General features: G+C 43.0%; 1 protein-coding gene across 1 annotated transcript in view; it reads right to left on the bottom strand.

Annotated features, from left to right (window-relative positions):
• Positions 1-403: 403 nt before the first annotated feature.
• Positions 404-18,111, bottom strand: part of clmna (calmin a) — a 42,255-nt gene continuing 24,547 nt past the window's right edge. The window contains exons 2-13 of the mRNA XM_073465960.1: positions 16,133-16,194; positions 13,897-13,992; positions 13,659-13,742; positions 13,478-13,570; positions 10,679-10,875; positions 10,382-10,575; positions 9,937-10,019; positions 7,623-9,818; positions 5,123-5,301; positions 4,309-4,399; positions 4,145-4,197; positions 404-2,968 (exon numbers count right to left, since the gene is read on the bottom strand). Coding sequence (XP_073322061.1) covers positions 2,845-2,968; positions 4,145-4,197; positions 4,309-4,399; positions 5,123-5,301; positions 7,623-9,818; positions 9,937-10,019; positions 10,382-10,575; positions 10,679-10,875; positions 13,478-13,570; positions 13,659-13,742; positions 13,897-13,992; positions 16,133-16,194 — 3,452 coding nt within the window. The 3' untranslated portion in view covers positions 404-2,844. The remainder of the gene's footprint in view (positions 2,969-4,144; positions 4,198-4,308; positions 4,400-5,122; positions 5,302-7,622; positions 9,819-9,936; positions 10,020-10,381; positions 10,576-10,678; positions 10,876-13,477; positions 13,571-13,658; positions 13,743-13,896; positions 13,993-16,132; positions 16,195-18,111) is intronic.

The following is an 18,111-nucleotide window of genomic DNA, read 5'->3' as shown; positions in this document are numbered from 1 at the left end:
ATATAATTATGTACTAAGCCTTCAGGCAGGCTTGATTTTAACAAGCCTGTCTTTTAGAAATGATTTAGGTATTTGTGATGTCACTGAATTACATGTTCACATATTATATCAAATAGACAGTAAGAAAGTACATTAACTGAAGGACTGTGTGTAAAGTGGAGTATTTCCCTTCATGCCACAACATTTATTTGATAGTTCTGTTGTTACTAGTTATACTGTTCAGATTAAGATTTAAGATTGAAACATAATAAGCTTATTAAATACATATACAAAGTAAAAATATGCAAACGAAGCATTAAAACCTGCCGACACTTGAACAATAAAATGCAACACGCACATTGATGCTCCTGTCACGATCTAATAAAGCTGTACACATTAACAATCAGTCACAGGGGTCAGTAAGTGCCAGATATGAACTTTTATTTTAGATATGTTGGGTACATGTGCAGATAATACTTCTGGAGCCTCCTCACGCAGACTTTTGAATGCAAGACTTGACGTTTACCTGAGCAGCAAAGAACTGTGTGAACGTTAGAGAGAAGATGGTGGAAGCTTCATGTTCACTGTGTGACAGCTGGCTGTGGGAGAAGTTGACTGGAAGTTTGTTTTGAAGTGTTCAGGTTCAGTGTGGAGCTGTGTGCAGCGGGTCAGTGTGGAGCTGTGTGCAGCGGGTCAGTGTGGAGCTGGGACACAGCTCCAGTTCTCACAAGGATAAAAGTACAAAAACACACCCACACACACTCTTGAGATGTGGCTGTGCTGTCGGGACGACCCAGTTGGTGCTGGACAGGAATGAATGGCTTTTTTGCTGCTCCTCAGTCAGAGGACGGAGGAGCTGTATTATATTCAGTAAACAGACACGTCACCAGCGGTCGGCTGGTGTGGAACATATTCACTCTGTCTTAGTGCTTCACTGCAGACATGGTTCAAAAATAACATAGAAAGATATTTCATTGTAAAGCGTTCTGTTTCCACTGGCAGGCTGGACAAGCAAAGCTCAGTCACTTAAAACATTTCTTTGTCATAAAACTTTTTAAAAATCCATTCATACATCTTATGAGCCATAAAATATTACAAATACATGTTCTGCCTCCACTATTATACAATGTAGTGATAGAGCTGGCTGATGCTTCAGTACAGGAGCTAACTACACTCTCTACATGTTAAAAACAAGAGTTGTGGTGAGTTGTGTACTTTCTATTCAACACTATCTTTGGCAGTTTTATTCCTTTAGTCAAGTTCGCCAGATCCACAGTCCACCTTCATCCAGGCTGATGAGTTCTGGTTACATTAGTTCAGGTATATCATCCCAATCAGCCTCATCACAGGCTTTATCAGATATATTCCTGTTTTCATTCTTCACTATCTCCAGTTTGTATCATCAGCCTGAAGCAGTTACACTTCTAACATCTCCATCTGGGTTAAATGGCTATTCAGATAGGCAACTGTGCATCCATACACCCAGAGTATATACTGTATCTATCTACAGATCAGAGTGTGCTGTACAGTCATATAGTCTTAAAGGTCAGCTCTGTCAGCTCTATCAGCTCTGCAAAGCAATGAACCACAAACTAAGTGTTTTTATAAGAGGAGCACATCTGCAGCAGTTATCAGGCCACTGTGTCCTGAGACTTCACAAGGAACATGGTCATATTTTGAAGGACATGGCTTTGTTATGAGAATATTATAATGTTACACAGAAACAAACATTATTTGTTAGAGTAAATAGTAATAATGAGCATCGTCATGGTAAACATGTTGAAAATAAAGTGTCAACTTTACAAGAAAAGTCTTCATATTGAGACTAAAAGGTCTTTTTTTCCCCCATTTTCATTTTTCTCTTCATTAAAAATGACTCTTTATAACATTCTGACCTTTTTTCTCATAACAGGAAAACTTTATTCTTACATTTATAAAACCTTTGCTCACAAAAAATACCACTTCAAGAGGCTACATGTAAGAATTTTAGTTGAAAACAATTAAAACTAAGACGATCAACAGAATGTGAAGAAAAAGCAGTTTGAACCTCACAATGTGACCTGTGTATTAAGATAGGGTTAGTGTTACCGCTAGCTGCACGGCTAACTGAGCTAACTAGCTAAGGGCAGCTACAGTTAGCGGTGACTCAGGTGATATACTGCCCTCTATTGTTTTAGTATGAATTTAATCCATAGCCAGTTCTTACAAATTGCACCTTTAACTGTAATGAGTTTAACCTTTAATATGACCTTTTCCTTTACATTTACAACTACTTAACTTTAGTGTTAAACTATTATTACTTTACTTCTCTGAATCATTTATTCTTGAAATATTATGACTTTTCCTTGTAAAATTACAATTTATGTTGCAACTTCATGATTTTATTTCTGAAAATATTACAACTAAAGTCTTCAAATTATGAATTTGTATCTTGTAACATTATGAGTGTTTCTCACAAATCATAGTATAATGACCTTTTCTCAAAATATACAATGTTTTTCTCAAAATCCCAGACTTCATTTCCAGCAGTGGTCCTGATACACTGGACAGATTACTTCAAGCCACATCAAAAGCTGAAAAGCAACAACCTATAAAAGCTGCAGTAGTTTAAAATACACATCTTTAAATGCCTCCACTTGATCTGAGTACAGTCAGTGTGATGAAAGGAGAGAGTAGAGTGGCAGTAGAGCTGTGTGTGTGTGTGTGTGTGTGTGTGTGTGTGTGTGTTTAAGTGATGGTGCATTAAAGTTTATATATATCTATATACTATATTCTCTTTATCCTGTAACTATGTACGTGTGTGTGTGTGTGTGTGTGTGTGTGTGTGTGTGTGTGTGTGTGTGTGTGCATGTGAGAGTGAGTGTCTCAGTGCTGGAGGTTCAGCAGCAGGCTGGGCAGTGTCTTCAGGTCCATCTGAGGCAGCAGCCACCAGCAGTAGAGCAGCAGCCACAGCAGCAGCAGCAGGTACAACTCCCAGCTCTCTCTCCACCTGCACACACAGACACACACACACACACACACACACACACACACACACACACACACACACACACACACAGAATAAGGTCAGAATACAGTCAGCGAGATATATAACATAAAGAGATGACTGTGAGCAGCCCTGCAGCCACCAGGTCACAGTCATTAGTCAGAGGACAGACAGAAAACAACACGGTGAGTCTGGATCGATTCTTGGGTATTTTGGGTTTCCTCATGTGCTGTGTCCCAGTTAAGGAGCCGGGTCGTCTGCAGTTTGCAGTTCAGCACTCACTAAGTCACATCTAGTCGACACTAGAGGACAGAACCAGAGGAACCACAGTCAACAGTCTTGATGATGCAGTTAATATGTGAGTACATGTTAAATCTGTGAACTTGAAATATTTAACAGAATCTTGCCTTTAATCTTTGTTTTGACAGCCCGACACCCATTAACCAGAAACTAACCAGCTAATATGTAATAAGCAGAATGATGTGTTATAACAGAGGAGCTTTGCTATCAGTCCATCAGCGTCTTGGCTCTGAGTGAGGACCACGCTAGTCTCACACAGCTGGACCTCCCACACCTGGTTTGTCCCTGAGCCAGAGGTGAAGACAGGAGCGCAGTGAGGTGCACCTGTCAGTCAGCACTGATGAAGTTACAGGTAAGCACAGAAGCACGACACAAAGCTTTCTGTGTGTATTTCATGATACATGTGTTTGAGTATAACTGAGCATTAGGCCACAGGAAGTGGTTTCTACTGAGGTTAGCTAATGAACGCTTCTTCATGTCTTCAGCACCTCTTGACTTCATGGATGAAGAGAATTATGATTACATCTCTAACAAAGCCTGAAGGATGGCAGGTTATAAAACAACAGGGACTGACTGCAGTTATCTTTTATACTGATAAAAACCTCTGGCAGCACTCTGTAGTGAAGGATAACACATGATGTACCAAAAAACTGCTGACATCCACTGAACTGTAAATCAAACCTATACCAGTATCTATAGCAGGACTTCTATTAAACCTGTGTGCCAAGTATAAATCCATGTGTTCAATATCTGCTTACTCTACATGACTCCAACATGTGAACACATGCGACTACTAGTGGACCACTACTTTGTAGAAATGTGTAGCTGTTAAAGCCCTGTGCAGTATATATTATAACTAAAGGATGGAAAAGTTCTCACCAGAGATCAGAGTCTCCATCGTCAGCTCTTCTGGCCGCTGCAGGCTGATTGTCCTGTGAGTGAGGAGAGATGAAGAGCAAATACTCAGTATACAGTATCAGACAGAATGTTTATCTGAGGATGATAATACGTCCATAGAGAAGGAAATGAAGTGTCAAACCAACCGTGGACTCAGTGAAGCGGAGCCCCTTTCTGTGCCGGAGGACTGTTGGGATCTGGTTTTCATCTTGTCTGCTGGATCTTAGAGTGTCAATCCTGAAAAGACAAAATCCATGAGTTCAGGTATCAACAGGAGAGAGCAGGTCCAGGAAATGCTGCGGTAAGAGCACCTAATGAACACTGAGATCTTGGGACCTGGTCCAGATCTGATAGTATAAAACCAAAACTAACCAGAACCGGCCCTCCCTGCAGACACTCTGTCTGTCCACTCTGCACAGCCCAGAGCGACGTGGTGAGTTCACAGCCCAGAACATGTCTCAGTTTTTTATAACAAATATTTGTATTTTCAGTGTTTCACACCCTAAACTGTGAGAAATACAATGACTTGTTTAAGAACCCATCAGTGACACAAGTGGAACAATGACTGAACTTTGACATTTTGTCTTCTATTTTACAACCTGGTTCCAAAAACGTTGGTAAAACGTAGAAACTAAATGCATCATTTGCAAAAGAAACTGTGCTGAACAGTTCTCTGTGACCATGAACAGAATCAAGCTGGCTTGCATTAATTAAACTGCCCACATTAATGTCTGCAGCCCTTCTGTTCATGCTACAGTCTCTCCACCCTCATAAGGCCTGTCTTATTTCCCATCACCAGCCTACACTGATAACTTTGTTCAGTACATTTAAGGAAATATCTGAGCAAACCGAGAGAGGCCGGGTCAGAGCAGTCCCATTCCTTGCCATAACAGTGGTTTCCTCCAGGGTCCAGTGTGTTTCTCAGCGCACTAGGGAGCGGACTATGAATAGAAAGCCTACCTCACGGGCTCCGTGCTTTCCCTGGCAGGGCCTGAGATCTGCTGCTCAGCCTCGCTGAGATCGCTGCCATCTACTGGAACATCACCACCCCAGAGACCTCCTGTCTTCTCCCCGGGCAACAAACAGTGTTCCTGGGGTTCAGATGCTTTGTCAGTCTCCTGGTTGGTCTTGATGATCATCTAATAAGAGTGAAAAACAACAACAGATTCTTTTAGCATCTTAATAACCTACAGGAGGAAAATATGGCATCCAGTGCACATCTGCCTGCTTTTGTCCCACTTGGAGGTTTAGCACGAGTACGATGCAAACCTGCATGCTGGTCTTTCTGTACATGGTGTGAGTCATCAGTCAGTCACTGATGTCCAGAGCAAGACATTTCAGCAACTACTGGTCAAACTGCCAGAGGTCCACAACAATGACATCTGCTTTTACTTTAGTCCTGGTCTCCAGAGGATGAATCAGTTTTGTTGGACCTTTTCCTTTACCACCACCGTCAGACCAGAACTGTTTACAAAGTGTTTCTTTTTAATGGCCAGATTGCCTTGAAAGATAATGTTGCTCTGTAGAACAACAACACCTTCTATTTTGGACACTATGAGTAATGTTGTGGTTCAACCCTCAGGCCAACACTTTCAGATTTAATCAGCTATCTCATTTACACCCCACAAATCTGCATTTCCAACACCAAGATCGGCTGCGTCAGAAAATACTTGTAATTGTCTGACAACCATAACCACTTACATAGTGACTGGTCAAGTGTCTGGAGGTGTGGAAGCAGGAAGGATTTAAACGTCTCTCCTGAGCTCTCTTTTTTATTCAAGTACTTCCGTCAATTTTCATGTGAACAACCATTTACAACGCCTTGATTGCCTTCAAGGAATGACTGTCCAAAGGCGTGCACTGTTGTCCCTATCATTACCCTGTTTACTCTTTGTCTTGTGACAGCATCATAAAAACAGCTTTGTCTGAAGTCTGCTGAAGACTCGTTTAGAGGAAAGATCAGGAGAAAGAACATAATCTCAAGTCCTTCTTATCGAATCTTATTTCAACTAAATTCTCATTTAAGAATATTTTTACAATCCACATGTCCAACTGAAGAATAACAAGTTACAACTTTACCACCATCATCACAGTGTGACATCTTGACTGTGAACTCTGAGAGTCATGATTTTAATTCTAAAGTGAAATCATTGAAATGAGAGAAGCAGCTGTAAAAGCTGTTGTTATAAAAAAAGAAACCTATTTTCCAAGGAATCGTGACAGCCCTACTGTGAAGATGTATTTTTTTGAAAAGAATGGGATTTAAATCTGGTAAAACACGGAGACAATAAACACTGGATGGCTCAAACAAGAGTTTAGATAATTGTCCCCACGTCTCTGAATTGTCATTTTGCCACTCCTTGTAACTGCTGGTTAAATCTTTCAGGCAGTATTCAATGTTTGTTTAACTTTGAACATCCAGTTTTTCTTGTCAATTATTCATAATTACAGAGAACATTTGCATCATCACAGTGACAGTCAAGCTTTCCAAGAACATCAGTGAACAGAGTGATGGTGTGACTGTGGGTGATGAATTATAGCAGGTCATCTGGTCATTAGGTGAGATACTGTGGAAGTGTGAACTGTCACATTGCTTCATGTTCCTGTTTGGGCAGTCACACACATGCACGCACACACACACACACACACACACACACACACACACACACACACACACACAGAAGGTTGAAGGCAGTGTTTTCAGAGATGCATGCTGAGTGTCGGGATCCCACAGTTTGCCATCCTTCCTGCTGAGACCTCGTGTCTTATTGCCTCTAACCTCTTTTGTCTTCTTAAAAACTCAGGTTTTGGGTTCAGCAGCTAATCAAACTTAGTCCTGGGTTCTGTACCCTGTCTGATGTGCATCCTAACATCAGTGTTTGGACAATTCTCTGTTGTTTGCTAGCAGACAGAAATGACATGGTGCACCTTCACACAGTACAAAGTCAATGGAGAGCGCTGAATTGTTTTTACAATTAATGACTTCTTGCTTCTTCACAGAATGTTCTGTTGGTACCCCACCTGCCATTTTAGAGAAAACTGCAATGCAGAGCAAGAGTACTGTTCACATCAACTCTTGACCAACACTTCATGTCACTCACTGACACATTTTGTTTGTAGGGTTTACCCCATTTTGCTGCACTACAGCCAAAAATCTGTTCAGCCATGATGATGATGGGGCTGGTTAAAAAGTCAGGGGATCACCAAAGTTACTCTTATTCATTCTGTGGAGAAGATACAGTAAAAACATACGCTGCAAATTACATCACAAACAAGAAGCTGAGATATTCGCTCAAAACCAAAAATATCAACTTCACTGTGGTGCGAGAAAAAAAGTCATTAGGACTTATCCTCTGAGGACTTAGATTAAAATTTAAAATGTAATGTCAAGTGGCACAAGTATATATGTCTGATATTTAAAAAATACTTCAGTCTTGACCAAACTGCTGAACAAACTTACATCTGTATCTACATTCTCTTGGACAGAATCCACTCCATTCCTGAAGTCTTCACCAAGCAGGGTGAGCGGTGGGTCATCTGGCAGAGTCTCTGAAGTCGGCGCTGGCTGCAGAGGAGATACACTCAGAACAGATGGCCAACTCTGCATCTCAGTATCAGGTGGCTCTGTGAACATGGGTTCCTCTTTGTCAGGGTAGAACAGATCCATGGGTTCAATTGGGTCACCAACTAAATCGTCTGTGGGAGAATTTCGATCAAAGCCTGTATAAAACAAGTCCATGTCTCTGGACACACTACCTGCGGTACCATTGTGTTTGGAGTCGACTGGATCCACAGTGTTCTGCTGCGTGGCAGCCTCTTTGTCAGACAAGGTGCGACCCAGTCCGACCTGGCGTCCATCCAGTTGATCAGTTAGATCTTTTTCCTGCTCAGTATTCACAGGTTGAGATTTAACACCTGTAGAAGAGTTCTGAACTGTCAAGTCCATCTCGGTGGTACCTGTCTGAGAGTCATGCTGAGGAGACACACATTCCTGTTTGACTTCACTTCTTTCACTGGTATCTGTTGTGTCTGGCCCTGGCCTTATTTGTTCTGAAGGAATCTCGACAGGGGTTTTGTCTTTATTGTCACTGGAGTTACAGCTCGATTCATCTGGATTTTGAGGGCTGTTAACATCTGTGTCAGTTCCCTTACTGCCAGCGGCATCTGCCTGATGTGCCCCATCATCCCCAGCATGACCTTGTCTTTCTGGGTCACATGTTCCCTCTTCGTCCGGCTGCTCTGGCTCACTGGAAATAGAGATCAGAGGGATATTCATGCCGGTGCTTGGGTCCAGACTTGTTTTTGAGGCTCCATCTTGGTTGGTTGGATGTGCATTTGCTAAAGCATCACAAGTCTCTGAGCTAAAGCTTTCTGGAGGATCTGGGTATTCTTTTAGAAATCCTTCACTTGCTTTGTCTTCTGTTTCTCCAACCCCTTCATCTCTTTCCTTTGAAATCCCTGACCCCTCTCCTGACTCCCCTCTTGTCACGTCTGAAGAAGACTTTGTTTTCTGACATTCGGTTTCCACTTCAAGTTCCTCAGATTTATTTCTCTCATCCTGACTTTCAGTTCGACCATTAATTTGTCCTGCATGGTCTTGAGCATCCCTGCTGAAGTCCACAGCTTTCTTTGAAGGTTCTCCAGTGCTCTGTTCAACACTGGTTTGCTTCACAAGTTCTTCACAATGGTCAGAGGGTGGTAGCTCAGTGTTGGAGGCCAGTTGGGACTGGTTAGTTATTTTTTTAGTTTCAAGGAGATCTTCAACACCAGAGTTGGCCAGTGCTTCTGCATCAGTCAGTCCAGAAGAAGGTTCTTGTTCTCTGAGTACTTTGCCTTCATGAAGTAGACTTACTTCGCTATGATCAGGTACCTGTTTAAATGCCGTGTCCTGGTTGTGCTTCTCAGGGTTGGCCTCTTTCTCCCTGGCTACTTCTGCTTGCTTTTCCCCAGAATCCCCTTGAATTCTCTCCTGCGAGCTCTCCAATGTGCTCATTGAGTAAATCCCTTCATCAATATACGAGTCTGTGATCGACTGATCATCAGGGGCTTTATCCTCCGTGGATGGGACGAATCCTTCATCGAGCGCGGTGATCTCCACAGGGGTCGCACGGTACACATCCCAGGCTGTTCCACTGTCACACAAAGAACTGTCACTTCGGCTCTCACAAAACTTCTCTGGCGTGACCCCAAACTCGCTCTCCACCCAGGAGTCTGGTGAGCCGATGGCAGAGTCTTCAATTACTGACTCAGTGTTGACAGACTCAGGCACTGATGAGCCAGTAGGTGAGTAAGTGTAAGACAGTTGTGGGGAGTTAGAGGTTGAGTTGATTAAGACCTCACTGGAAGTTTCCTTGGGCTTTTCGATCATACTGTTGGCAGTGTCCTCCATATGGGGGGAATCTGCCAAGAAGTCCTCACTGGACCACGAGCGAGCTGCAGTTCGCCTGAAGGAAGATGGCATGGTGCTTCTGTCTTCTGACACAGAGGAAACCAAGATTTTGGGTGGAGGTTGGGCAGAGTCCCTCTGGAACATATAGGACCTCTCCTTCACCCTGCTTCTGTTAGCACCATTCCTCATGTAGTCCAAGTCACTGTCACGGAAGTTGAGTCGGCACATGGAGATGCTTCTTTCAATCACCTGGCTGTGCTCCTCCGGCTGAGGAAGAAATGAAGAAGTTGGTAGAAATCTGTCATTGCTCACTTTCAGAAGTTAGTGATTTGTCCAAATCTGATGTTAAACACATCATCCACGCACTGTAAGAAGGGACTCTTACCTCCTCTATGCCGGGGAAGTGCTCCAGGAACTGTGACACATATGTCATGATTGATTGCTCATCTGGTGGGCTGATAGCCACATCTGTCCAGACAAAAAACAATTAACACAGTGGCATTTTACCTATAGCCTCCCCAGTCAATAAGGCCTCCCTCTCACACTTATAATGTCTACTTTATTATGTAAAAGTGCTGCACTTTTACATGGAGGTTTCATGGCAAAAAAAACCCAACTATTAAAAGTGTAGTTTGTAAAATATGTCCAGAATTCGAAGGTAGCTCCAGAAACAACTGACAACTTCTGCTCTTTGCTGTACCTAGCTATTGTTAGCTAATTAGCTCATGACTCAGTGAGGAAAATACAGTGTAAACTTGGTTCATCATGGTGTTACAGTTCAATGTAAATAGGAACCAGATTTATACAGGGATAGCTATTTTTTTTGTTACCCTCAGGCTCCAGGAGGCGTGGGATACCCAGGCTGTAGTGGGCTATCCTGAAGGCGTCCTCCAGATTCTCTCTGGCGGTTCTCAGCAACGCCTTCCTCATGTCCACTAAGCTGGAGTCAATGGACTTAATGACAGCCAGGAAGGCCAGACCACTTGTCCAGCTCTTCCCAAAGTCCTGCACTGCCACACTGAACCTACAGGACGACAGGATATATTCAGTGGACAGAGTCAGAAATCAGAAATTGTTACATTTTTCACACTTCACAATCTTTATTGAAAATGGCAGACCACACTCACTTGCGTGTTCGCTTCTGTACCCACTGCAGCAGTTTCTTGATGGCCCTGCCGTGTTCTCGCATGGCCGTGGATGCCGACTGTCTCTCATCAGACGGCGTGCTGCAGAAGGACGTGTCAGAGTCGGAGCTGGTGGGGATGGACGACAGGCTGGAGGTGGAGGGGAACTGGCTCCTGATGTTTCCGGTCAGCTCCTTAATCTTGAAAGAGTTGGATTATATTCCGCTTTAGTCGACTGTTTTACCTGTCAGGTCAGCTGTTGAGTATCAAATTCATCCATGTCTCTTCAGCAGATCATTTACCCAAGTGTCAGCATAAAACACTGCTGAACTAAAATCATTTTTTAAAAAAGTTATCAGCAACCAAAAACTTGCTTAGTGGGTTACTTTCATCAGAGTGTGTGACTGACCTCGGACAGGTATAAAGTATCATTGTTGTGGCAAGAAATTCCTTGAAAAGACTACAAACAGACGAAAGGCCAAGTCAAATTCAAAGCCATTAAAATACTGAGAGGATCTTTTCAGAGCCGAGTCATTCTTCTTCGAGAGGAATTAAAGTTTACACCTACAATCAGTTCATTCATAAAGGTCAGTCCTGCTCAGCCAGTCAAAGCAGAGTCACTGCAACGTCTTCTGTGGCACCAAAGGAGCTTTTCTACAGTCTGAGAAAATAACTCTTGTAAATGTCAGACTTGAAGATTACAAATGTATAATTTAAAGCTGGTCTAACAAACCCGGGATGGGTATCACAAGCCAGCTGACAAAAAAAAAGGAATCAGCAGCTTCTGGCGCATGTTATCATGCAACATTAACCATCAAGTAGTTGAGTCCTAACAGGTTAGAATCTGGAATCTTAACATGCTAAAGGCACATTTACACATTTACAGAAGGCAAAACGTTCCAGTGATGTAACAGGAAACAAGACCCCCTTTATTTCTTGTGTATTTATGCAATATCAAACCACTGACTGGCTTCGCTTCACTCCCTGTAATACTTCTCTCTTTTTCAAACTATTATTTGAGTACAACTAAAAAATAAAGGGGTTAGTAGATTCATCATCCTGAAGTGGTCAGCCTGGCATGGAGGAACCACAGAAAAACATTACAGCTAAGCATTAGCCATGTGACAGCCAGGTTATTATGGATCCCACTGATTTTCTTGTAAGACCCACCCCACTCCACGTCTAATTGGCTTGCATCTATTGTTTTCATATGATGAAAGCCTTGATAGCTTTGTGGTCCTGCTACTCCATCCTAAATACATCCAACACGTTTTTCAACATGAGAAGGCAAGAAAAGGGGTGGAGTTCAGCTGATGGGGGCCTTCTTCCCATCAGAAAAACTGACAGAGATTTTTGCGGCCCTGGTAGTTGTCAGACAACTGGGGGATGAATTTACTGTTTAATCACACCACAAATTACATAAGAATTAGCTTCCTAGCATGCTATTTTCCAACTGTATGCTCAGTGGTTGTCTGGTATTAATAGGTTGTGTCTGTGTTTTTCTTGTGGTTGGTTTGTAAATCAAACAGCCGGCAGCGGGGCTGATACAGCAGATTGTGAGCTGTAGTTTCCCCGGTAAACACACCGACCCCTTTAGCTGTCAGTGCTGCAATGTCTCTGGACTTATTAGTAAACCAGCCACAAGGCAGCCCGCCAGCCCTGCAGACACCTGGCCTGTCCACTATGCCTAGCCCAGAGACACTGAGAGACAGCGAGAAGAGCAGCAGACTGGAAAGGAGCCCGAAGAGGTTGCTGTGTTTACCGGGGAAACACCAGCTCACAAACCACTGTATCAGAACTGGAAGAAAAACAGAGGTAACCAGAGCTACACTATGATTTAACAGTTTAAGACAAGAACAGAGACTGCAACCAACCAAAGTGACCAAGTAGAAGTAGGGCAGGAAAGAAAACCAGTGGGATCCATAATAATGTACCTCAACTTAGCCAGAAACCTGAACAGATACAAGAGCCATGTAAGTGAGTGACTTTCCATCATCCATGTGAAATAAATGGGGCCATCACTTTGTTAAGTACCTTTTACTATCGGATACTGGCTTGAAACAGAATACAGGCCTACACGCAGGTATCATGGAAAAACATAAAAAGAAAGAATGACGAGAGAGAAGCCAGTATGGTAAGTGGAAGCTACTGCTCCCAATGTCTATCATTAGCACCTACGCATTTATTTATTCATTGTCTCATTCTCTGCTATTAATTGGGCAAAACAAGCTGAGAGAGTACATGGCAGAGCTGAGGTGAAACAACAGAATTGTTGGGGTTGAGTGATAAAGGCAAAAGGTAGCTGTTACTTGTTGGTTTGTTCTGACTAGCATGGTTTCATTTTATCAGACACTTTGGTGATGTTGCCCATCAGTTGATCTGAGTAGATTATAGACAAACGTCTGTAAAAGGTCCTGACAAACGCTCAGTGTATCGGTCTCTTTATCGCTATTAGTCCCAGCTCAGACCTGGCAGTGTAGACAGTTTGATACTGTGGAAAGCCTGCAGAATGAGAGGACAGTCTGTGTGAACTGCAGAGATAATTGTTTCCTCATGGTGTCTGTCCAAAGCATTGAACCGCAGTGTGGATTACATAAACTACTCAGCGAGCTGCACTTTGATGGGCTTTTGTGAATGGAAAATCCACAGACTGTGAAGTAGACACTTTATTCTGACACTTGACCTCATTTTGAGTGAAAAAAGGGGCAGAACAGAGGGGAGATAGAAACTCAAAGAACAGATGAGAGTAGATGACGAGGTATTAAATAAGAGCATAGATAAAACAGGGGCCAAGCAGATTACCTGAAAGAAGAGGATGATGTTCCAGATGAGTCCCAGGATGATGGAGGAGTTTCCATCAGCAACATCAGCTGCATCGATACTGACCAGCTTCACCTGAGGTAACACATACGTTTGTTAACAGTTCAGCCAATCAACAAGCAGCAGGTAGACATGTCTTTAAGCTACTTGCTGTGGTACTCACATTTCTCTCCTCCAGGAAAGAGAGGACCTTGGCAATGTTGTTGAGTCTGAAAATACGATGGGAGGACTTTTTGAACCCATGAAGCTGCAAATGATTCAGAATGACAAAGGTGTTATTGAGTATTATAAAAATGATCAACCATATCAGCTCCTACCAGCACTGCTAAAGGAGCTACTATTATGATTATTGTGCACAATGCTATACAGTTACATGTGAAAACAACGTGTCAGAGTCTGACCAGCTTGCAGCCAGAGAGCTCCTCCAGCAGGGCCATGAGGATGTGTCCATCCTGTATGTCTCTGAACAGGTCATGGACCTCAATGGGCGGGTCACACTGAAAATGAAGGCAGAGAAAGAAAGAGAGCACAGGTGAGAGGTGAGAAGAAGAGCTGCAATGATGAGGTAATCAACTACACAATCAACAAAAAGTTTAGCCAATTAGCAACCATTTTGATAGAGACATGCAGCTAATAAGCTAGCTAGCTGCTTCAGTTCTGGACTCTGAGGTGCTCTGTTCTCTAAAAATGTAAAAACTGTCAGCAGCAGTAAATTGTGGTAGAGTAATGTGCTGATGACAGGTATGAAAATAGGCTACTGTGTCACAAACTGGGAAAATGTGAAAATCATGTATTCATTTCAGCAGCCCCGCAGGTCAAAAGACAAGACATTTCACAATACACAACAGCAATTTCAGCAGTTCAGTGACACTGAACTGTCGCCAGGTTCTGTCCACTGACAAAAGTGTGTTTCACCATTTCTGGGATCTGAAATGTTGTTGTGTTTTCCTAAATGTCATTGTGTTTTCTGAAATGCTGTGGTGTTTGGACCCTCAGGTCCACCATCATTTCCTGTGATCTGTTCCAAAGATAACATAAAGGGCTAAATCAGTGCTACGATCAACACTGTGACAACGTCTGTCTAACACACCCTGGAGCTGAGATTCAACACCTAACATGACACTCGGTAGCTTCCTATCAGCACCTGTCTGTCACCAAAACTAATTAAAATCAAAATCAACACAGTCATTTCTGTAGCTGTCAGTAACAATGAGGACATAAGTTGAGATGTTCATGCTGTGAAAAATTTATGTAATCAAATACACCAACAGTTGCCACTTAAGTAAACTCTGCATATTTATCTTTGCCAGTCAGTCAGTAGCTCCCAGCATGCACTGCCTGAGTGTAGTCTGTTATCACAACCAGTCGTTACTAACTCAGACATGTGAACGTGTCTGGACATGGTGAAGGGTTGAACAGTGGACGGGAGGTTGGGGGTAAAGTGACTGGAACTTTCCAAGATAACAGAAGACAAATGTATGATTGTCAATTAGTGGGTCAGAGATTTGATGCAGGGCCAAACAGTGAGTAAGACAAGAGAGGCTCATTGTGTGACAGAAAACAAAAGATCTGATCAGACGCTCAGACTCAGCTCACACTGACTCACCCCTGGCTGGGACTGAAGCCAGGGAGGACAGACAGGCTCAGGAGTGAAACGCCACAGAAACACAGTACAGTGAGTCGCTGTGTCTACAGGTACAGGTGTACTGTGACTATGGCAGGGTTAGGGTGCAATCATTCAGTATGTGCAGCCTATCAACACTTCACATGAGTGAGAGAGGAAACTGATTAACCATTTTAATCAAGACAAAGCATAAAATATTCTCTGGTTCCAGTTTCTCTGCTTCTGGATCATTTGTTGGAGAAAACAGGACATGTTAAGACGTCAGGTTAGACTTTATAATGACATTTTATAGATGAAACACTGAATGGATCATTTTTTTAAATAATTAGAAAAAGAAATACATTCTTTAAAATGTATTCACTCATTCATCCACAGTATTAAATCTAAATATTATATGATGACCATTTATTTCTAATTTATCCATTATAATTATGCATTTATGTCCCCTTTGGGCCTCCATACATCCCCTGTCTGCAGCCCCATTCACTGACTAGATTGTCATTGGTTACCTCGGAGCATTTCTCCAGGCAGCAGAGGAAGGGCCCCTCACCCACTCAGCCATTGTTCACATACAGCAGCTAGCTGGGTGGTGTGGAGCACAACGACCACCTTGGGTTGCCAGACCTGTAACACTGTCACTGTTGTCTCAGATTAACACTTTACAGCCTAATAAAACTTTAATGCTGCACACAGGCGGCTCCACAGAACCACATGTATAATTCACAGAGCAGGAAGGAGCGACTGCAGTGGTTTACGTACAGCACGTGTCTCAGCTGCAGTGCAAACACATACATGAGCATGAGGAGTAACTCAGCATCATGATACAGTCTGTGGTGAAGATGGAGCGGGCCTGGGTTTCAGGGTGGAGCCGCAATAAAAGAAAGAAATTGTCTTGTTCCACCGAGGTAGTAAATAAAGAGTCAGTGAGCAGCTCTGTAATAAGTGAGTGTGCAGACTGAGCATAATTACTGTTTCTCCTCTGCAGTCACAGCTTCATGAAACTATCCACAAACCTTCTCTAAATGTAGGTTCATCCATCGGGTGAAGGTCCTCTTCTGAACCACTTCTCTTTCAACTGCAACACAGAGGGAGAAGAAAAACGAGTTCAGTCGTCAGGAAACTGAAGCCGGCGAAGTCGCAGTACACATGAGACTGAAGAAGAAGAAGACAGGGAGCATGAATCACCTCTCGCCAGAGGCTCATCACCACAACAAAGACACATCATGAGAAACAGTGGGCACGCACACACACACACGCACACACACACACCCACACGCACACACACACACACACTGTTATCTAACCATCTCTCACACTTCCTGACAGAAACATCAGTTTCATTTTGATATTTTCAACAGGACACACTTGAGTTGTAATAATCTCCATACTTTAAGCTTTGTGCTGTACATTCACTCATACAGGTGTTTCCACATATTCCAGCTAGTTAGACAGTCAGTCTTCCCCTTTGTTGAGTTTGGGCTGTGATGGGAATCATGTGAAGTAATCAAACTGCATGTACCATCGAGTATAATGTTACTTGTCCAGCTTGATAGTTCCTAATGGTAAGTCTCATATTTTATCATTATTACTGCTGGTGATGATTATAGCATTTGTGTGTGTGTGTGTGTGTGTGTGTGTGAGTCCATGTGTGTGTGAGTCCATGTGTGTGTGTGTTTGTGTGTGTGTGTGTGTGTGTGTGTGTGTGTGTGTGTGAGTCCATGTGTGTTATTATGTTATTTACTCAATTCTTACTACTTTATAAGCAGATTATGACATCATCAGTTGTGATGACATCATCAGTTGTTATGACATCATGCACCAGAACATTATCCACATTGTTACATCATGAGTTTCTACCGCTAGAAAATGATTCAGTATCACCTGATGATACAAACATTTGAAGTTACTGTTTCATAAAATGATTAAAAAACAATATATGTTTGATGTTTGTGTTTGTTAAATGTAATGTATTCCTGTTGAACCGACTTCTTTACATTAAACATTATTTTATATGCTGGATTAATTTTGCAGAGCTTTTCAATATTGTTAAACATTTACATTGAACAGTTTATATTAATATTGTTATATTTATATTTATTTATATATTTATGCAGCTGCTACATCAGGCAAGATGGCGAACATGTTGATCTGTGTACAGCTTCACATGTTGCTCCTATAGTCGGGCTGATGGACCCACATGAGAGCCTGCAGAGTGAAGGAAGTTAAGACGCCATCAGTTTAGCAAACATAGCATCATATGAGTGCAAACGTACTGCTGGTGAGTCGTTCATGATATATTGTTTCTGTACTGGGAGGGGGACTGCAGGCTTGAGTGACTCTGCTGCACCAGAGCACTGACAGCAGACGTATGGGGGGGGGGGGGGGGGGGGGGGGGAGGACCTCTGGAGGGGTTACCATGGCAGCAGTCAGCTGTTATTCATCTTTATGTCCAGTACAGCTCACTGGAGGCACTGGGGCTAACTCTACATACACATCAGGGTGATGAGAGCTGGAAGGTATTGATTGTTTTTCCTCTAGTGGAGTCATGACTGCTTCACTGAGCCCTGATGGAGAGGACGGCCCGGTGTTACAGCAGGAAACACAGATCAAGGTGAAGAAGGTGTTGTTCTCCATCATGGGAGGTGGGGGGTCATACTGGACTCTGAGCTGTAGGGCAGTGATGTGAAGGGCCGAGCCACCGATCTGTTAATGTGCCACATCTATGGAGAAGCAGTCTGTCCTGTGTGGTGCTTCCTCACAGGGAAACGCCTCAGACACAGAGAGTTTCCTCCAGTGTTCTGCAGGAGTTGGGTTGATATTCAGGAGGCGTAGCTGAGGCTTTAATGCATGAATCTTTGTCAGAGCAGACACAGGGAGGTGGAGGAGGAGAGGGAGGGGGAGGAGGGGGGGGGGAGGGGGAGGAGGGGGGGGGAGGGGGAGGAGGAGGTGAGAGGAGGAGGAGGTGAGAGGAGGATGGAGGTGAGAGGAGAAA

Source organism: Pagrus major, chromosome 5 (genome assembly GCF_040436345.1).
Source record: "Pagrus major chromosome 5, Pma_NU_1.0".
In the NCBI taxonomy this organism is placed as follows: Eukaryota; Metazoa; Chordata; class Actinopteri; order Spariformes; family Sparidae; genus Pagrus; species Pagrus major.
This window is presented reverse-complemented; position numbering and strand designations above follow the sequence as displayed.